Source organism: Mercenaria mercenaria, chromosome 16, assembly GCF_021730395.1.
Source record: "Mercenaria mercenaria strain notata chromosome 16, MADL_Memer_1, whole genome shotgun sequence".
Classification (NCBI taxonomy): domain Eukaryota; kingdom Metazoa; phylum Mollusca; class Bivalvia; order Venerida; family Veneridae; genus Mercenaria; species Mercenaria mercenaria.
In genome coordinates, this window is record NC_069376.1 from 37344121 (window position 1) to 37361048 (window position 16928).

Genomic DNA, 16928 nt, shown 5'->3' on the forward strand with positions numbered 1-16928 from the left:
GTGCAAGTAAGGACAGCTGGACATCAAATATTTGTATTTAATAACATTAATTTACAAAATTCTTAATTACATAATACCCTAAGTCAATTTGCATGATGTCATGAATGTTTTTTTTCTCTCCAAATCATGAGTAAAAAGCTAATTGATGAATGGAAGCAAAAAACTCCTGAGACCATATCCATTGATTTTTTTCTCTTTAATTATTGAGTGCTATTCATGCAGTAGGAGAAATTACACATGCTCATGTTTCCCAATAGTTTCCTGGGAAATGATTTAAGTTTTCTAAATAGTGACAAAGGAAAACTGGCCTACATAAATTATTTATAAATAATTATCACTTAAATGTCACTGAATCACTTCAGTTTTTTTTCAATTCCCATTACTGATTATTGGATGCGCTTTCTAAATGTAAAAAAACAATATAAAAAACTTCTGGTGGCACTTTTTTAAGACATCTTCATTGATGTTCTAAAAGGACCAAGTGCACTTTGGCAAAAAAGTTTTTTGACATTTTTGAACATCGAAAATATTTCCATGTCTATTGCAATAATATCGGATAAGCTATCAATAAGCTATCAAACTGCACAGACAGAAAATAGTCCTATGAGAAAAGGGTCCAAACTTCTATTGGTCGGAAAAGGACGTATTATACAGTAAGAAAATCAAAGGTCACAAAAAATGTTTTTTTTTGTTTTTTTTTGCAATTTCAAATGTTAATTTTGTTCACTTTATCTGTACTCCTGCATCATTTAGTAAGTACCTATTATTTGTTATTTTATTTCTTAATTTGCAGGTTACATGAACAAAATGAATCCATTTTTATGGCCGGTTAACAAACAGCCAACTTAACTTATCATGCTGAACATGATTGATTCCGCTTTTGCGACCAATGTAGATCATGATCAGCCTGCACATCCATGCAGTCTGATCATGATCTGCACTGTTTGCTATTCAGTCAGCATCTTTTAGGTAATTACCCCTTTAAGCAGTTAATGGTACTGTTCAAACTGAAAGATGGACAATGCCGATATAGAAATGCAGCATGATAAGTGTTAAATATGTCAGAATTCTGTAGTGTATATGTTTCAAGACTGTATTCAGAAACATGAGACACTGAATGTCTGTGCTAATTTTGAGAATTGCAGATACAGCATTTTTTCCGAGCTAAATTTCTTTTTGCAGTTTCAGAAGCAGTACGGCTTCGAACAAATGTCTTAACTTAACTGAAGTACAAAAGCGCAGTGATCTTTTGTGTGATGCAGAACATCTTGTGATCTTTGGCGGGTTATTACACAGTCAAAGACCTGTCAATCACTTCTAGGCTCTAAAATATCTGCAGTCACATATATTTTCACTCTTCAAATTTGGATATGTTCTTTTAATAAGCCGATACATCATGATTACAGTACTTCTGTTATAATGTATGGCACTATTCTTTTGAAAGGGCAAGTTTTCCTTGGCCAGCCGACCATATCTAACCATATAGGATTTTTGAGCACATAAATAGCGCATTTCAATTAGTTACAGATCTGTTGATAAAGAACAACTAGAATAATACAGCTAAACAAATGAAACAACTATTTTTGACAGAGGGATGGGGAAAGGGGTTTGGGAGGTAATATGGGGGATAGACGGGAGGAGTAATGTTGACTGTTGCACTCTTCAATGTGATTTACATATCCCATTGTCAACTATCTGTGTGGCAAGTTTGAAGTAAACATCTTAACTGGTTAATATAACATACTCCTGAAACAAAATATTACAAACAGATGGACAGATGGATAGATGGACAGATGCATACTATCACAAAATACATCCTGTTTGTCAGAAATTGGTGCATGAAAACAATATGTCTGTTACTAAAATGTCGGAAAACCAATGTTGGATCAATGTTAAAAATACAATGTCTAAAAACCTTTCATTTTCAACCAAAATCCAACATTGATCAAACATCAGGACACAATATCAGACGTAGTATAGACTTCAAATGCCTGCTGGGAAAGGACCTGGGTTCTTGTATACCACATGCTGTTATATTTTATGATTTTATAGTGAATATTGATAGTATTTTTATCATCCCTTGATAAATGAAAAAGTAAAAGTATTCTTATTTTGTTAAGTTTTAGTTTATACTAATTTGTTTCAACTCGATTGTGATGAAAGCTTGTTTCAGACATAAATATTCAAGGTTTTCAAAGTGTACTAAAGGACAGGATTAGATAACTAAGTCATGGGAATAATGAATAAAAGACTTTACCTTGATCTTGATGCAGATTCCTTTTTGATAATTTCTCTCTCTGGGTAGAGTCTATCTGGCCCCTCTTTTTGCATTCTTCTTGGATCTCTATCATCAGAATGGCGCCCTTTTTCACGCATTTCCCTTTCCCTTTCTCGATTGTCCCTATTATCCCCTACCCTGTTACCTAAAGCTTCACGCTGACCCCTCCCACCATGTCTATCTATATCCCCACCCCGTTCATGAGCAAAATATCTTTTATCAGTTTCAGATAGTCTGGTTTCACTATGGTATCTATGTCGAGCAGGAGATTTATCCCTAGCGCGACCTCTTTCTGAGGGAACGTTATTTCCTCTCTCACGTAACCTATCATGTCCCCCTGATCGATCCCCAGAATCTTTTCCTGAGGTCCCATTTTCCCCTACTTTACCCCTTTGAGCATCTAGTGAGTATTGTCTCTTCAGCTGTGAGCTCTGACGAGTCATTGGCCCTTTAATTTCTCTCTCGCCTTTTTCAGATTTCTCTATATTCTCTTTTTCTGAACTAGTATGTCCACTTTCATTCTTGTCAATATATTTTTGGCGTTTATCATTCTGTTGACTGGATTCAGATTTTCCAGAATCCCCTCCACTTCCTCCTGCAGCATCTACAACATCTAAACCAACGGGTCTAGCCATTCCGCCATGATACCATTGTCCTGTCTTAGCCAGGATTTCTTGTTTTTTCTTGCACAAGTTACAAGCCCATGTCGTCTGAAATAAAAACGAAAAGAAATTTACTGAACAAGCCACTGAATAAAATGACTGACACAAGCTCCTGAAAAAAACTCAGACTAAAGTCATCCAGATAATATGTAAATCCAAAACCAGTCAAATCTGAGTGAAGACTAAATCAGTCTTCTACTTAAAATATTTTTGCATGACTGCTGAAAAAAACTAACTTTGCTATCTTATTTGAAATTTTCAAACTTTTTATTTGAGTTGTACAAAACTTTGGTCTAATGTTTTGAAAAATTAACACACATGCACAGTCTCTAAACAATTGTTTGGTAGCAGTATAGACAATTCTATTCTTAGGAAGATTATGGTTATTGACTAGCCAATGCTGCTGAGTTCCCAACAAATTTCAAATATGGATTGATAGAGGTTGCTTATTACCATGCACCTTTACACAATGACAAAATATATACAATCAAATTTACTCTGAAAACAGAAGCATTTGCTTAACAATTATATTGTTTAAAATACAATACAGTAACCAGGGACTTCTGTTGCTGAGTGGTTAAGGTCGCTGGCTCTATATCACTCACTGAGTTTGAAACCTCGCCCTAAGTGTAGAATTGTTTCGTGTGAGGAAGTTATCAAGCTGGCTTACCAAAGACCTGAACAGTTACCAAGTGCTTGCCCATACTCAAAGTAAAGTGTGAAGGGCATCTAGGGTCCTCCTACATCAACTTAGGCGGGGAAGTTGTCCTATTATCTAACTTTATGTCACTGTAACTTTAAATCCAACTGAACCAACAAAACAGAAGAACAAACATACTGTGCTTTCAAGTTAAGCCATTAGAATTATTAGGTTTGCATTGTATTGTTGATCAGACAAATATTCTGAGAAAATATAAATTGTTGGTCAGTGCAGCTTTGTTTCTCTCTATTCTCACTTATTTTTGAAGCACCGACACTATTACACTTAGATCTTTCTTTTATTTGTATGTTGCATTGGACTTTGGTGCAATTTAAGGAATAAGTGAAAACTGTTTAACTTTTAGCCTGCTGGTGATGATTCTGCCTTTGTGACCAATGCAGACCAAGATCAGCCTGCACATCCATGCAGGCTGATCATGGTCTGCACTGTTCACTATTCAGTCTGTAACTTTTCAGTGAACACCCCTTTGAATAACAAGAGATCACAGAGTGCTCTTAGTGCCCACCAATGTGCCATTTTTGTGTGTTCCAAATTTCAAGACTTACTGACTACCTCAAGGTCAAATTTCGTTTCCGTACACAACACTGTGCATGTGGTCCAAATTCGAAAGCTGTAGCTTGAGAAATGTGAAAGTAGGTCACTAGGTCAATGTCAAGGTCAAAGTTTGTTTCAGTACACAATCCTATGCATGTGGTCTAAATTTGAAGCCTGTAGCTACAGAAATGTGAAAGTAGGTCACTAGGTCAATCTTAAGGTCAAAGTTCATTTCGGTACACAAAACTATGCAAGTGGTCCAAATTTGAAGGCTGTAGCTTGAGAAATGTAAAAGTAGGTCACTAGGTTAAAATCAAGGTCAAGGTCAAATTCTATTTCGGAATACAAAACTATGCATGTGGTCCAAATTTGAAGCCTGTACCTTAAAAATGTGAAAGTAGGTCACTAGGTCAATGTAAAGGTCAAAGTTCATTTCGGTATACAAAACTATGCATGTGGTCCAAATTTGAAGGCTATAGCTTGAGAAATGTAAAAGTAGGTCACTAGGTCAAAATCAAGGTCAAATTTTATTTCGGAATACAAAACTATGCACGTGGTCCAAATTTGAAGCCTGTACCTTAAAAATGTGAAAGTAGGTCACTAGGTCAATGTAAAGGTCAAAGTTCATTTCGGTACACAAAACTATGCAAGTGGTCCAAATTTGAAGGCTGTAGCTTGAGAAATGTAAAAGTAGATCACTAGGTCAAAGTCATGGTCAAATTTTATTTCGGAATACAAAACTATGTATGTGGTCCAAATTTGAAGCCTGTACCTTAAAAATGTGAAAGTAGGTCACTAGGTCAATGTGAAGGTCAAGGTTTTTTTCGGTACACAAAACTATGCATGTGGTCCAAATTTGAAGGCTGTAGCTTGAGAAATGTGAAAGTAGGTCACTAGGTCAAAATCAATGTCAAATTTCATTTTGAAACACGGAACTATGCATATGGTCCAAATTTGAAGCCTGTACCTTCAAAAATGTGAAAGTAGGTCACTAGGTCAAAATCAAGGTCAAAGTTTTTTCCAGTGCACAAAACTATGCATGTGGTCCAAATTTGAAGGCTGTAGCTTGAGAAATGTGAAAGTAGGTCACTAGGTCAAAATCAAGGTCAACTCATGTCAAGGTTCATCTTGCCACTCAAAAATATACATGTGGTCCAAATTTGAAGGCTGTAGCTACAGAAATGTGGAAGTAGGTCACTAGGTCAAAATCAAGGTCAACTCATGTCAAGGTTCATCTTGCCACTCAAAAATATACATGTGGTCCAAATTTGAATGTTGTAGTTATTGACAAAAACATTTTAAAAGCTTTTCCCTATATAAGTCTATATGAACCATGTGACCCCTGGAGCGGGGCCATTTTTGACCCTAGGGCAATAATTTGAACAAACTTGGTAGAGAACCACTAGATGATGCTACATTACAAGTATCAAAGCCTTAGGTTTTGTGGTTTGGACAAGAAGATTTTCAAAGTTTTTCCTTATATAAGTCTATGTAAACCATATGACCCCCAGGGCGGGGCCATATTTGACCCTAGGGGTATAATATGAATAATCTTAGTTGAAGACCACTAGATGATGTCACATACAAAATATCAAAGCCCTAGGCCCTGTGGTTTTGGACAAGGGGTTATTCAAAGTTTTTCCCTATATAAGTCATTATAAACTATGTGACCCCCAGGGCTGGGCCATATTTGACCCCAGAGAAATAATTTGAATCATCTTGGTAGAGGACCACTAGATGATGCTTCAAACCAAATATCAAAGCCCTAGGCTCTGTGGTTTTGGATAAGAAGGTTTTCAAAGTTTTTCCCTATATAAATCTATGTAAAATATAGAAATAAACAAAGGGCCATAACTCACTCATAAATTGTTGAACCAGTCTGATTTTCAGGGGGACACAACTAGGGTACCAATACATCATTCTGACAAAGTTTGGTCAAAATTCCCCCAGTAGTTTCTGAGGAGATGCGTTAACGAGAAATTGTTAATGGACGGACGGACGGACGGAATGACGGACCACGGACGCAGAGTGATTTTAATAGGCCACCATCTGATGATGGTGGGCTAATAAATGGTATTGCCCAAATTGAATGTTGGACCAGTCCATTTTAGAAAATTAGCAGGGTAAGGGTTACCCTTACAGAAGAAAAAGGCCTGCTGTGTACTCTTGCTGTGTACATATAGCGTATATGATGCGTACATGATGTGTACTGAAATCAAGGGCTTTAAATAGTACGCAGGATATACACCGCACATACACCGATAGTACGTTTGTAGTACACTTTTGACATGCAAATGAGCTCTGCCGCGTACTACTTGCTGCGTACATGCTGTGGACTACATAGTACACAGGATGTACGCTGGAGGAATTTAGTATGCGGGAAATAGTACGCAGCATGTACGCGGCACATACACTTTTCACATGCAAATGAGCCTGCGGTGTACTACCCCTGCGGCGTACATGCTGTGTACTCCTGCAGCGTACATTCTGTGTACTCCTGGCCCGAGTCCTGCGGCGTACATGCTGTGTACTCCTGCGGCGTACATTCTGTGTACTCCTGGCCCGAGTCCTGCGGCGTACATGCTGTGTACTCCTGCTGCATACATGCTGTGTACTCTTGTGGCGAAACTGCTGTGTTAATGTAAATTCCTTACCCCACCAACTTTCTTATGCAAATGCTGATCATTTGGACAGAAAAAAGATAAGTGACATGCATCAATAAGTATTTACCCTTACCAAAATAATGTAGATTGATGTTATCAAATAAATTAGTATGCTTTTCTTCATCCACTTTTCAATGAAATAAATCAATTTTTGTAGCATGTAATTTGGTTTGGTAAACATCTAAAGAAAATGGCGTAACTGCATCAAGGGGAAACAACTTTAATGCAACTAAATATAAGTGTTATAAATTTCGAAGTATCTGCGGTGTACATGCAGTGTACTATTTTCTTGTACAAGTCCCTCCTGCGTACATGCAGTGTACTCCGTAAATTTTCAGAGTCTGTGCTGTGTACTTGAAGTGTACTAGTGACCTCCTGCGTACATGCTGTGTACTCGTCGTAATAGTACGCGGCATGTACGCGGCATGAGGTGTATGTAAAATGTACTCCTCTGGCGTACTACTGTGTTCACGGCATATACACAGCAAATACGCAGCATGTACGCCACAGAGGCTTGCTTCTGTAAGGGTAGACAACAAAACTTTTGAAAACTAGAAATATGTCACAGACACGTATGCCCCACAACATGAGAAAGGTCACAGGTATAAGTTATTTATAGTAACAACTAAGGGAAGTAAATCTTAAAAAAAACAAGAGCTGTCTCCATAGGATGACATATGCCCCCGATGGCACTTTGAATGAGTAGTTATGGCCGATGTTAGAGTTTAGGACCTTTGACCTACGGAGCTGGGTCTTGCGTGCGACACGTCGTCTTACTGTGCCACACATTCATGCGTAGTTATTTTAAAATCCATGCATGAATGACAAAGATATGGACCGGACACGCCCATCAATGCACTATCATGAAAAATGACCTTTAACGTCTAAGTGTGACCTTGACCTTTGAGCTACAGACCTGGGTCTTGCGCGCAACACGTCGTCTTACTGTGGTACACATTCATGCCAAGTTATTTGAAAATCCATCCATGGTTGACAAAGATATGGACCGGACACGCCCATCAATGCACTATCCTTTAATGTCTAAGTGTGACCTTGACCTTTGAGCTACGGACCTGAGTCTTGCGTGCGACACGTCGTCTTACTGTGGTACACATTCATGCCAAGTTATTTGAAAATCCATCCATCGATGACAAAGATATGGACCGGACACGAAAATTGCGGACAGACCGACAGACTGACAGACGGTTCAAAAACTATATGCCTCCCTTCGGGGGCATAAAAAAAAAAATCTAAGTCCACATAAAAATCCTTACCCGTTAGAGACAGGTTAAAATACTTCTCAAAATTGGATGTAACATGCATATTGACATTCTGTCTCATGAGGGTATACAACTGAGGCAACTTACATTAAAATCCCTCCATGCATGAAGAAGAAATGCTCAAAACAAAGTCATTCTTGTACGTGACTTTTGGCCTCTAAGTGTGACCTTGACCTTTGAGCTAGGGACCTGGTTTTTGCGCAAGACACATTGTCTATCCATGCTTATTATTTGTGTCATATTATTCTGAAATCGGACCATGCGTGTCAAAGTTATGGACCGGACACGAAGACCATATTATCAGTATATATGTAGTGAAAATTGGCTAAGTTCAACCAAGGACTGTAACCTTGACCTTTGAGCTAGGGACCTGGTTTTTGCGCAAGACACATTGTCTATCCATGCTTATTATTTGTGTCAAATTATTCTTAAATCAGACCATGCGTGTCAAAGTTATGGACCGGACACGAAGACCATATTATCAGTATATATGTAGTGAAAATTGGCTAAGTTCAACCAAGGACTGTAACCTTGACCTTTGAGCTAGGGACCTGGTTTTTGCGCAAGACACATTGTCTATCCATGCTTATTATTTGTGTCAAATTATTCTGAAATCGGACCATGCGTGTCAAAGTTATGGACCGGACACGAAGACCATATTATCAGTATATATGTAGTGAAAATTGGCTAAGTTCAACCAAGGACTGTAACCTTGACCTTTAAGCTAGGGACCTGGTTTTTGCGCAAGACACATTGTCTATCCATGCTTATTATTTGTGTCAAATTATTCTGAAATCGGACCATGCATGTTAAAGCTACTGACCAGACACGAACATCATCTTTTCCCGAACACACAAACAAACAGACAGGGGTAACACTATATGCACCCCCCACCACTTATTTTATGGCGGTGACATAAAGACCCTTTTAGTAAATGACTTTTTAAACTGCTCATGTTTCACATACTACAAAATGGCAACAAATGAAGGTAAAAATTGATGAAGTAGCATTTCCAATGACTTCATGTTCCAACAATGAATCCACAGAACAGCCTAAATATATTTATCAGGCTTTCCTTGCAGTAGATTTATGAGAACATTTTAGTATCTGAAAACACAGTGAAGGAGCAAGTGAAGTTTCCTGTGAAAATAACAGCTTTAACCTTTAGCCTGCTGGGGGCAATTGATTCTGCCTTTGCAACTAGTGCAGACCAAGATCAGCCTGCACAGATCATGGTCTGCACTGTTTGCTATTCAGTCAGTAAATTTTCAGTGAACACCCCTTTGAATAAGTGGTACTGTCCAGTTGCAAACTGAATGGTGGACCAGTCCATTAAATTTTCAGAAATCAGGAGAAAAGGATATTGCACACACACTGGACAGGTTAAAAAGAGAATGCAACTGTCCAAGTCAAAAAATAGGACATTAACGTTTACCCTGCTAAATTTCTAAAATGAACTTGTCCATCATTCAATTTGGGCAGTACCACTTATTATTCAAAGGGGGTGTTCACCAAAAATTTACTGAATGAATAGCAAACAGTGCAGACCATAATTAGCCTGCACTGATGTGCAGGCTGATCTTGGTCTGCAATGGCCGCAAAGGCAGAATCACTTGCCACCAGCAGGCTTAAGGTTAATAAATTTTCCAAATTTTTGGCTTTAGCCCAAATTTGCATGCTTGCATGTGAAAACTATTTTAGGGTGTAATATTGTCAGTTTAAAGTAAACTGTAATTTTCAGCCTTAATCATCCTGCAGAGTAGACTACAGTAATTTTGATCTGAAAATGCAAATACACAATCCCATTTATAAACAATCCTGGTTAAGATCAAGGATATTTAAAACAAATAATATAATTAGATAAGAAGAGGGTCAGGATGACCCTATATTGCTCACCTGTTAAAATTGGCTTTGGAATCATCAAGATAAACATTCTGACCAAGTTTCATGAAGATATGGTCATAAATTTGGCCTCTACAGTTATAACAAGCTTTTCCTTTGAATTCAGTGGTGACCTAGTTTTTGTCTCGACATGACCCAGTTTCAGACTTGGCCTAGGAAGCACCAAGATAAACATGCTGACCAAGTTTCATGAGAAAGGGTCATAAATGTGGCCTCAAGAGTGTTAACAAGCTTTTCCTTTGAATTGACCTGGTGACCTAGTTTTTGACCACACACATAACCCAGTTTCTAGCTTGGCCTAGAAATCAAGATAAACATTCTGTGCAAGTCTGTATCAAATCAAAGCATAAATGAAACCTTTATACGGCTGAAAGGGTCAAAATAGAAAATTTTGCCCCTTTCAGTGGCAGTAACTCTAGAACCCATGATGGAATCTAGCCGGTTTTCAAAATGAACCAAGACCTTATTGTGACTTAAGTTGTGTGTAAGTGTGATTGAAATCAAATGTAAAATGTCACTTCTATCATGTTCACAAGGTAAAAATTAACAAAAGTTTGGCTCTTTCAGGGGTCAATCAAGGGCCGTAACTCCGGAACCTATGATTGGATCTAACAGATTCAGCCCTTTTTTTGTAAATTTGGAGAAGGGTACCAGGTCCCTTTTGGAGGGGAAATTTACGTCGCGAAATCATTGTTTGGAGGAATATATTTGCTGAGAAGTTGTTAAAATCAGGACTGAAAATCAAAACTAATTTCATTTTTTTTTGCATGGGGAATTTTTGGACAAGGTGGGGAAAAAAGTATACTTTTTAGATTGGGGAATGGGGCCGAATTTCGGCCCTAAAATTAGCATAAAAAAAGGCCTGAGATTCATCATTGAATCCAAGATCTGTTGTTGTTAAAGACATTTTTCAAGTTTGTTTCAAATGAAACTATAAATGAAGACTCTATATGGCTGCAAATGACAAAATAGCTAATTTTGGCCCTTCAAGGGGCCATACCTCTGGAACCCATTCCAATACAAGTTGTGTGCAAGATTAAAATCAATTGCAAAATGTGGTCTCTATCATGTTCACAAGCCAAAATAGCAAATTTTGGCCCTCTAAGGGACCACAACTCTGGAACCAATGATGGGATCTGGCCAGTTTTCGAAAGGAACCGAGATATTATGCCAATACAAATTGTGTGCAAGTGTGATTAAAATTGATTGCAAGATGTGGTCTCTATCGTGTTCACAAGAAATTGTGGAAGGATGACGGACAAAGGGCGATCACTAAAGCTCACCTTGTCACTATGCAACATGTGAGCTAAAAAGACGCCAACAAGACTAGCATGCATGCAGTTTCCCAAAATTGTCTCTCTAAGAGATTGACACAAGGGGAATTGAAAAGGGCTAAAAAATATGCCTATTTTAACGTTACGCATAAATTGCAACAGAACACCTTATTCATGCATTAACCTCTATAGAAGCCCTCAGACTGTGTTACAGACTTCCCTGAGGACTTCTGTCTCAGACTGTGTTACAGACCTCACATACTTTTGTCTCAGACTGTGTTACAGACTTCCCACTTCTGTCTCAGACTGTGTTACAGACCTCACACACTTTTGTCTCAGACTGTGTAAAAGACCTCGTGCTTTTGTCTCAAACTGTGTTACAGACCTTGCATTTCTGTCTCAGACTGTGTTACAGACCTTGCACTTCTGTCTCAAACTGTGTTACAGACCTCACACACTTTTGTCTCAGACTGTGTAAAAGACCTCGTGCTTCTGTCTCAAACTGTGTTACAGACCTTGCATTTCTGTGTTAGACTGTGTTACAGACCTCACACACTTTTGTCTCAGACTGTGTAAAAGAAATCGTGCTTCTGTCTCAAACGGTGTTACAGACCTTGCACTTCTGTCTCAGACTGTGTTACAGACCTCACACACTTTTGTCTCAGACTGTGTAAAAGACCTCGTGCTTCTGTCTCAAACTGTGTTACAGACCTTGCACTTCTGTCTCAGACTGTGTTACAGACCTTGCACTTCTGTCTCAGACTGTGTTATAGACCTTGCACTTCTGTCTCAAACTGTTCTATAGACCTTGCATTTCTGTCTCAGACTGTGTTACAGACCTTGCACTACTGTCTCAGACTGTGTTACAGACCTTGCACTTCTGTCTCAGACTGTGTCACAGACCTTGCACTTCTGTCTCAGACTGTGTTACAGACCTTGCACTACTGTCTCAGACTGTGTTACAGACCTTGCACTTCTGTCTCAGACTGTGTTACAGACCTTGCACTACTGTCTCAGACTGAGTTACAGACCTTGCACTACTGTCTCAGACTGTGTTACAGAACCTTGCACTTCTGTCTCAGACAGTGTTACAGACCTTGCACTTCTGTCTCAGACTGTGTTACAGAACCTTGCACTTCTGTCTCAGACTGTGTTACAGAACCTTGCACTTCTTTCTCAAACTGTGTTACAGACCTTGCACTTCTGTCTCAGACTGTGTTACAGACCTTGCACTTCTGTCTCAGACTGTGTTACAGAACCTTGCACTACTGTCTCAGACTGTGTTACAGACCTTGCACTACTGTCTCAGACTGTGTTACAGAACCTTGCACTTCTGTCTCAGACTGTGTTACAGACCTTGCACTTCTGTCTCAGACTGTGTTACAGACCTTGCACTTCTGTCTCAGACTGTGTTACAGACCTTGCACTTCTGTCTCAGACTGTGTTACAGACCTTGCACTTCTGTCTCAGACTGTGTTACAGAACCTTGCACTACTGTCTCAGACTGTGTTACAGACCTTGCACTTCTGTCTCAGACTGTGTTACAGACCTTGCACTTCTGTCTCAGACTGTGTTACAGACCTTGCACTACTGTCTCAGACTGTGTTACAGACCTTGCACTACTGTCTCAGACTGTGTTACAGAACCTTGCACTTCTGTCTCAGACTGTGTTACAGAACCTTGCACTTCTGTCTCAGACTGTGTTACAGACATTGCACTTCTGTCTCAGACTGTGTTACAGACCTTGCACTTCTGTCTCAGACTGTGTTACAGAACCTTGCACTAGTCTCAGACTGTGTTACAGACCTTGCACTTCTGTCTCAGACTGTGTTACAGACAGTGCACTACAGTCTCAGACTGTGTTACAGACCTTGCACTTCTGTCTCAGACTGTGTTACAGACCTTGCACTTCTGTCTCAAACTGTTCTATAGACCTTGCACTTCTGTCTCAGACTGTGCTACAGACCTTGCACTACTGTCTCAGACTGTGTTACAGACCTTGCACTACTGTCTCAGACTGTGTTACAGACCTTGCACTTCTGTCTCAGACTGTGTTACAGACCTTGCAATTCTGTCTCAGACTGTGTTACAGACCTTGCACTACTGTCTCAGACTGTGTTACAGACCTTGCACTTCTGTCTCAGACTGTGTTACAGACCTTGCACTACTGTCTCAGACTGTGTTACAGACCTTGCACTTCTGTCTCAGACTGTGTTACAGACCTTGCACTACTGTCTCAGACTGTGTTACAGACCTTGCACTTCTGTCTCAGGCTTTGCTGATTTTAATGCATGAATAAAGATTCCTATCATGAAGCAATACCACAAAAATATGATAGGTTCATTAGATGGTGCTACAGACAAAGTCTGATGAGGATCCAACAAGCCGTTGTTGAGATATTAGTCATTTTATCACCTATATATACTGACAACATGTAGCAGGTGTGACAAAAGTGAGGTGTAAGGAAAAGTCATTTTTAGTGCCTGTCTGTACTAACAACATGGAGCATGTGTGACAAAGGTGGGGTATGAGATTAATTCATTTAACACCTACCTGTACAGACAACATGTAGTATGTGTGACTCGTGTGAGGTATGAGAAAATGTCAGATTTAACGCATATTTGTGCTGACAACATATAGTATGTGTTTCTCAGGTGAGGTATAAGAAAAAGTCATTTTACCACCTATCTATTCTGACAACATGTAGCATGTGTGTCACAGGTGCGGTATAAGAATAAATGATTTTTAGCACCTATCTGTCTGTACTGACAACATGTTGTATGTGTAGCTCAGGTGAGGTATGAGAATAAGTCATTTTTAGCACCTATTTGTACTGACAACATGTAGTTTGTGTGGCTTAGGTTAGTTATAAGAATGTTATTTTTACCATATGTAGCACGTGTGTCACCTAATTGTACTGAAAACATGTAGTTTGTGTGACTCTAGTGAGGTACAAGTCATTTTTACATCCTGTTTGTACAAACAACATGTATCATATGTGACTGAGGTGAGGTATTTAAGACTACATCAATAATAACACCTATTTGTACTGACAACATAAAGTATATGTGACTCTGGTGAGGCAAAACATCATAATACAGAACAAAGTAAAAATTTGAAAACATGAAGAGGAACAAGATGGCCCTATATTGCTAATCTGATTCAAATGGGTACATGCTGCTTATAGTTCAATTGGTGGTTTTAACATCTTATACATGAAAGGCAAATATTCAGTATAATATGACTGATTGTGTGTTCTTTGGTACGTAAACTTGTACTGTCATGACACAGTCTTAAAATTAACACAGAAAGCAGTTTTACTGTTAGGGAACAGTCTAAATACAAATGCTGGAAGCAGGTGTACAATAAGGGAATATCACTGAACAGTTGAACTATCAGGGAACATTATAATCTCAAACTTGAAGCTGTAACTGTTGTACTATTAGGGAATACTAACACACGGACCAGTTGTATTTTATGGGAACATGCTAAAGATAAACATGGGAAACAGTTGTACTGTCAGGGAACATTCTAAACATTAACACACAGACCAGTTGTATTATTTGGGAACATACTAAAGTTTTTCATGAGAAGCAATTGTACTGTTAGGGAACATGCTAAAGTTTAACATGGGAAGCAGCTGTTGTACTGTCCAGGAACATTCTAAACATTAACCCACGGACAAGTTGTATTATATGGGAACATGCTAAAGATAAACATGGGAAGCAGTTGCATTGTCAGGGAACATTCTAAACATTAAAACACAAGCAAGCTGTACTATCTGGGAACATGCTAAAAATTAATTGTTCTGTCAAAGAACATTCTAAACACTATCACAGGAAAGTGATTTAATATCAGAGAACATGCTAAGAAATAAAACACGCCACTTACAATCGAAGGAGATGTATCTACTGTTATTTTGGAACCAGGAGGCTAAAGAGAAAAGGAAGGAAAAGAGATGTACAAGGTATACATAAACACATTGCAAATACATGTTATATACATTATTCTATTAATGGTATTTAAAAAAACATTTTTAAGTTTTAATCATGCAGATAAACTAAACCAATATAATGTTGCTACAAGAAGGTAGCTCCGATATTCTGTTATATTGAACAACATAAAGCATATAGTATAACAAGAGCCCTGCAAAGCAGGACAATATACACCTGAAGTTTTAGAGCAGAGGAGGAGAAAGTAAAATTTTAGGAATCGATGGATATTTGAATTTTTAAAATTTACATCAACAAATCATAGAGTTTCTTGTTTCACATGAAAATTGAATGGCATGTAAAACATGTATATCATTATTAGATGTGATTGTCAATTTACTGACATATACTTGAATTTCGGAAAAAAGGGCCACACAAAGGAGCCACTATTCTGGATAGTTCATGGGCCTTTAAAAATTCACCATTTTCAAAGAACATTTCATATTTTCAAAATTGCAGGTAACGATGTTAAACCTAGTCACTTGTTTTCAACAGAAATATCAAATTTTTCAAAGTACCATCTTTATCTTTTAATATATATATATATATTTATGTATTTTTCTTCCTTTTTTACATTAAACAGCACCATAAAAAACTCATCGACATGTCCGTTCCTTCAATACATCAATATCGTAATTAGCATTTAAGCTCTTACTGCCCTGACACACAGACACAGGGAAATAACTCTTGTTGTAGCAAAATAATATTTTAAGAATCAGATTTAGCAATATTTCCTCTAGAAACTTCTCTCACAATAAATATCAATATTCATATACAGTGCAGCATACTGCCTTGTTAAGCAAACAAGAGTTGAGCAGCAGTGTGCAGCCATTGAGACCATAAATTGAGTGATAATTTTTCAATAATTAATGAAACTCATAATAAAATCAATTTATGGTAAGTTGTCATCTGTCACCGAGTAGCGCAAATAAAACAAATACTCTAAAATCCTGATGATCATGTTTAAAACTGTCCTTAAGATTTTGTTATTCAAATTCACTACATGTTTTGCTTTGCCAGTTCTAACAAGAGTGCCAGACTGTCACAAAATACGCCCATCATCGAACTTGGCCTAATTCAAGGGGCATAATCCAAGAGTGCCTGGGGTGATTTGGGAGGTTATCGTACTTGGCCGAGATATTTATGATGCCCACAAACATTGTCAGCAGGTTTGGTGACGATCGCATGAAAACTGTTCAATTTAAGAGTGCGGACAAGGCTAAATTCGCAGTTTTTCGAGTAATTCAAGGGCCATAATCCAGGAGTGCCTGGGGCGATTTGGCTGGTTATCAAAACTGGCCGAAATATTATGCCCACAAACATTGTCTGCAAGTTTGGTGAAGATCCGATAAAAACTGTTCGACTTAGGATTGGACATGCTTTGGACACTGAAAGCCCACCTGCCGCCACAAGTGTTCACATAATACGTCCCGCTCTTTCAGTGACAGGCGTATAAAAATGCTCCAAATACCTTCAATGTATATAGTACCAGTACATTGCAGTTTTACTTTTCTTGGATGCTATATGACCCTAAGATTATCAACACATGACTTGAAATCTACTGAATTACATCTTTTGGAAGTTAAAGTACAAAGTTTCTGTTTTAACTAATACTTCTGGGA

The 16928-nt window shown here is 38.3% G+C and overlaps 1 protein-coding gene across 2 annotated transcripts in view; it reads right to left on the reverse strand.

Annotated features, from left to right (window-relative positions):
* Positions 1-16928, reverse strand: part of LOC123540230 (regulating synaptic membrane exocytosis protein 1-like) — a 96573-nt gene that overhangs the window by 63597 nt on the left and 16048 nt on the right. The window contains exons 3-4 of one of the 2 annotated variants that reach the window (XM_045325067.2): positions 15206-15247; positions 2258-2988 (exon numbers count right to left, since the gene is read on the reverse strand). In XM_045325067.2, the coding sequence (XP_045181002.2) occupies positions 2258-2988; positions 15206-15247 (773 nt within the window). The remainder of the gene's footprint in view (positions 1-2257; positions 2989-15205; positions 15248-16928) is intronic. The other variant, XM_053526747.1, reaches the window with a different exon arrangement.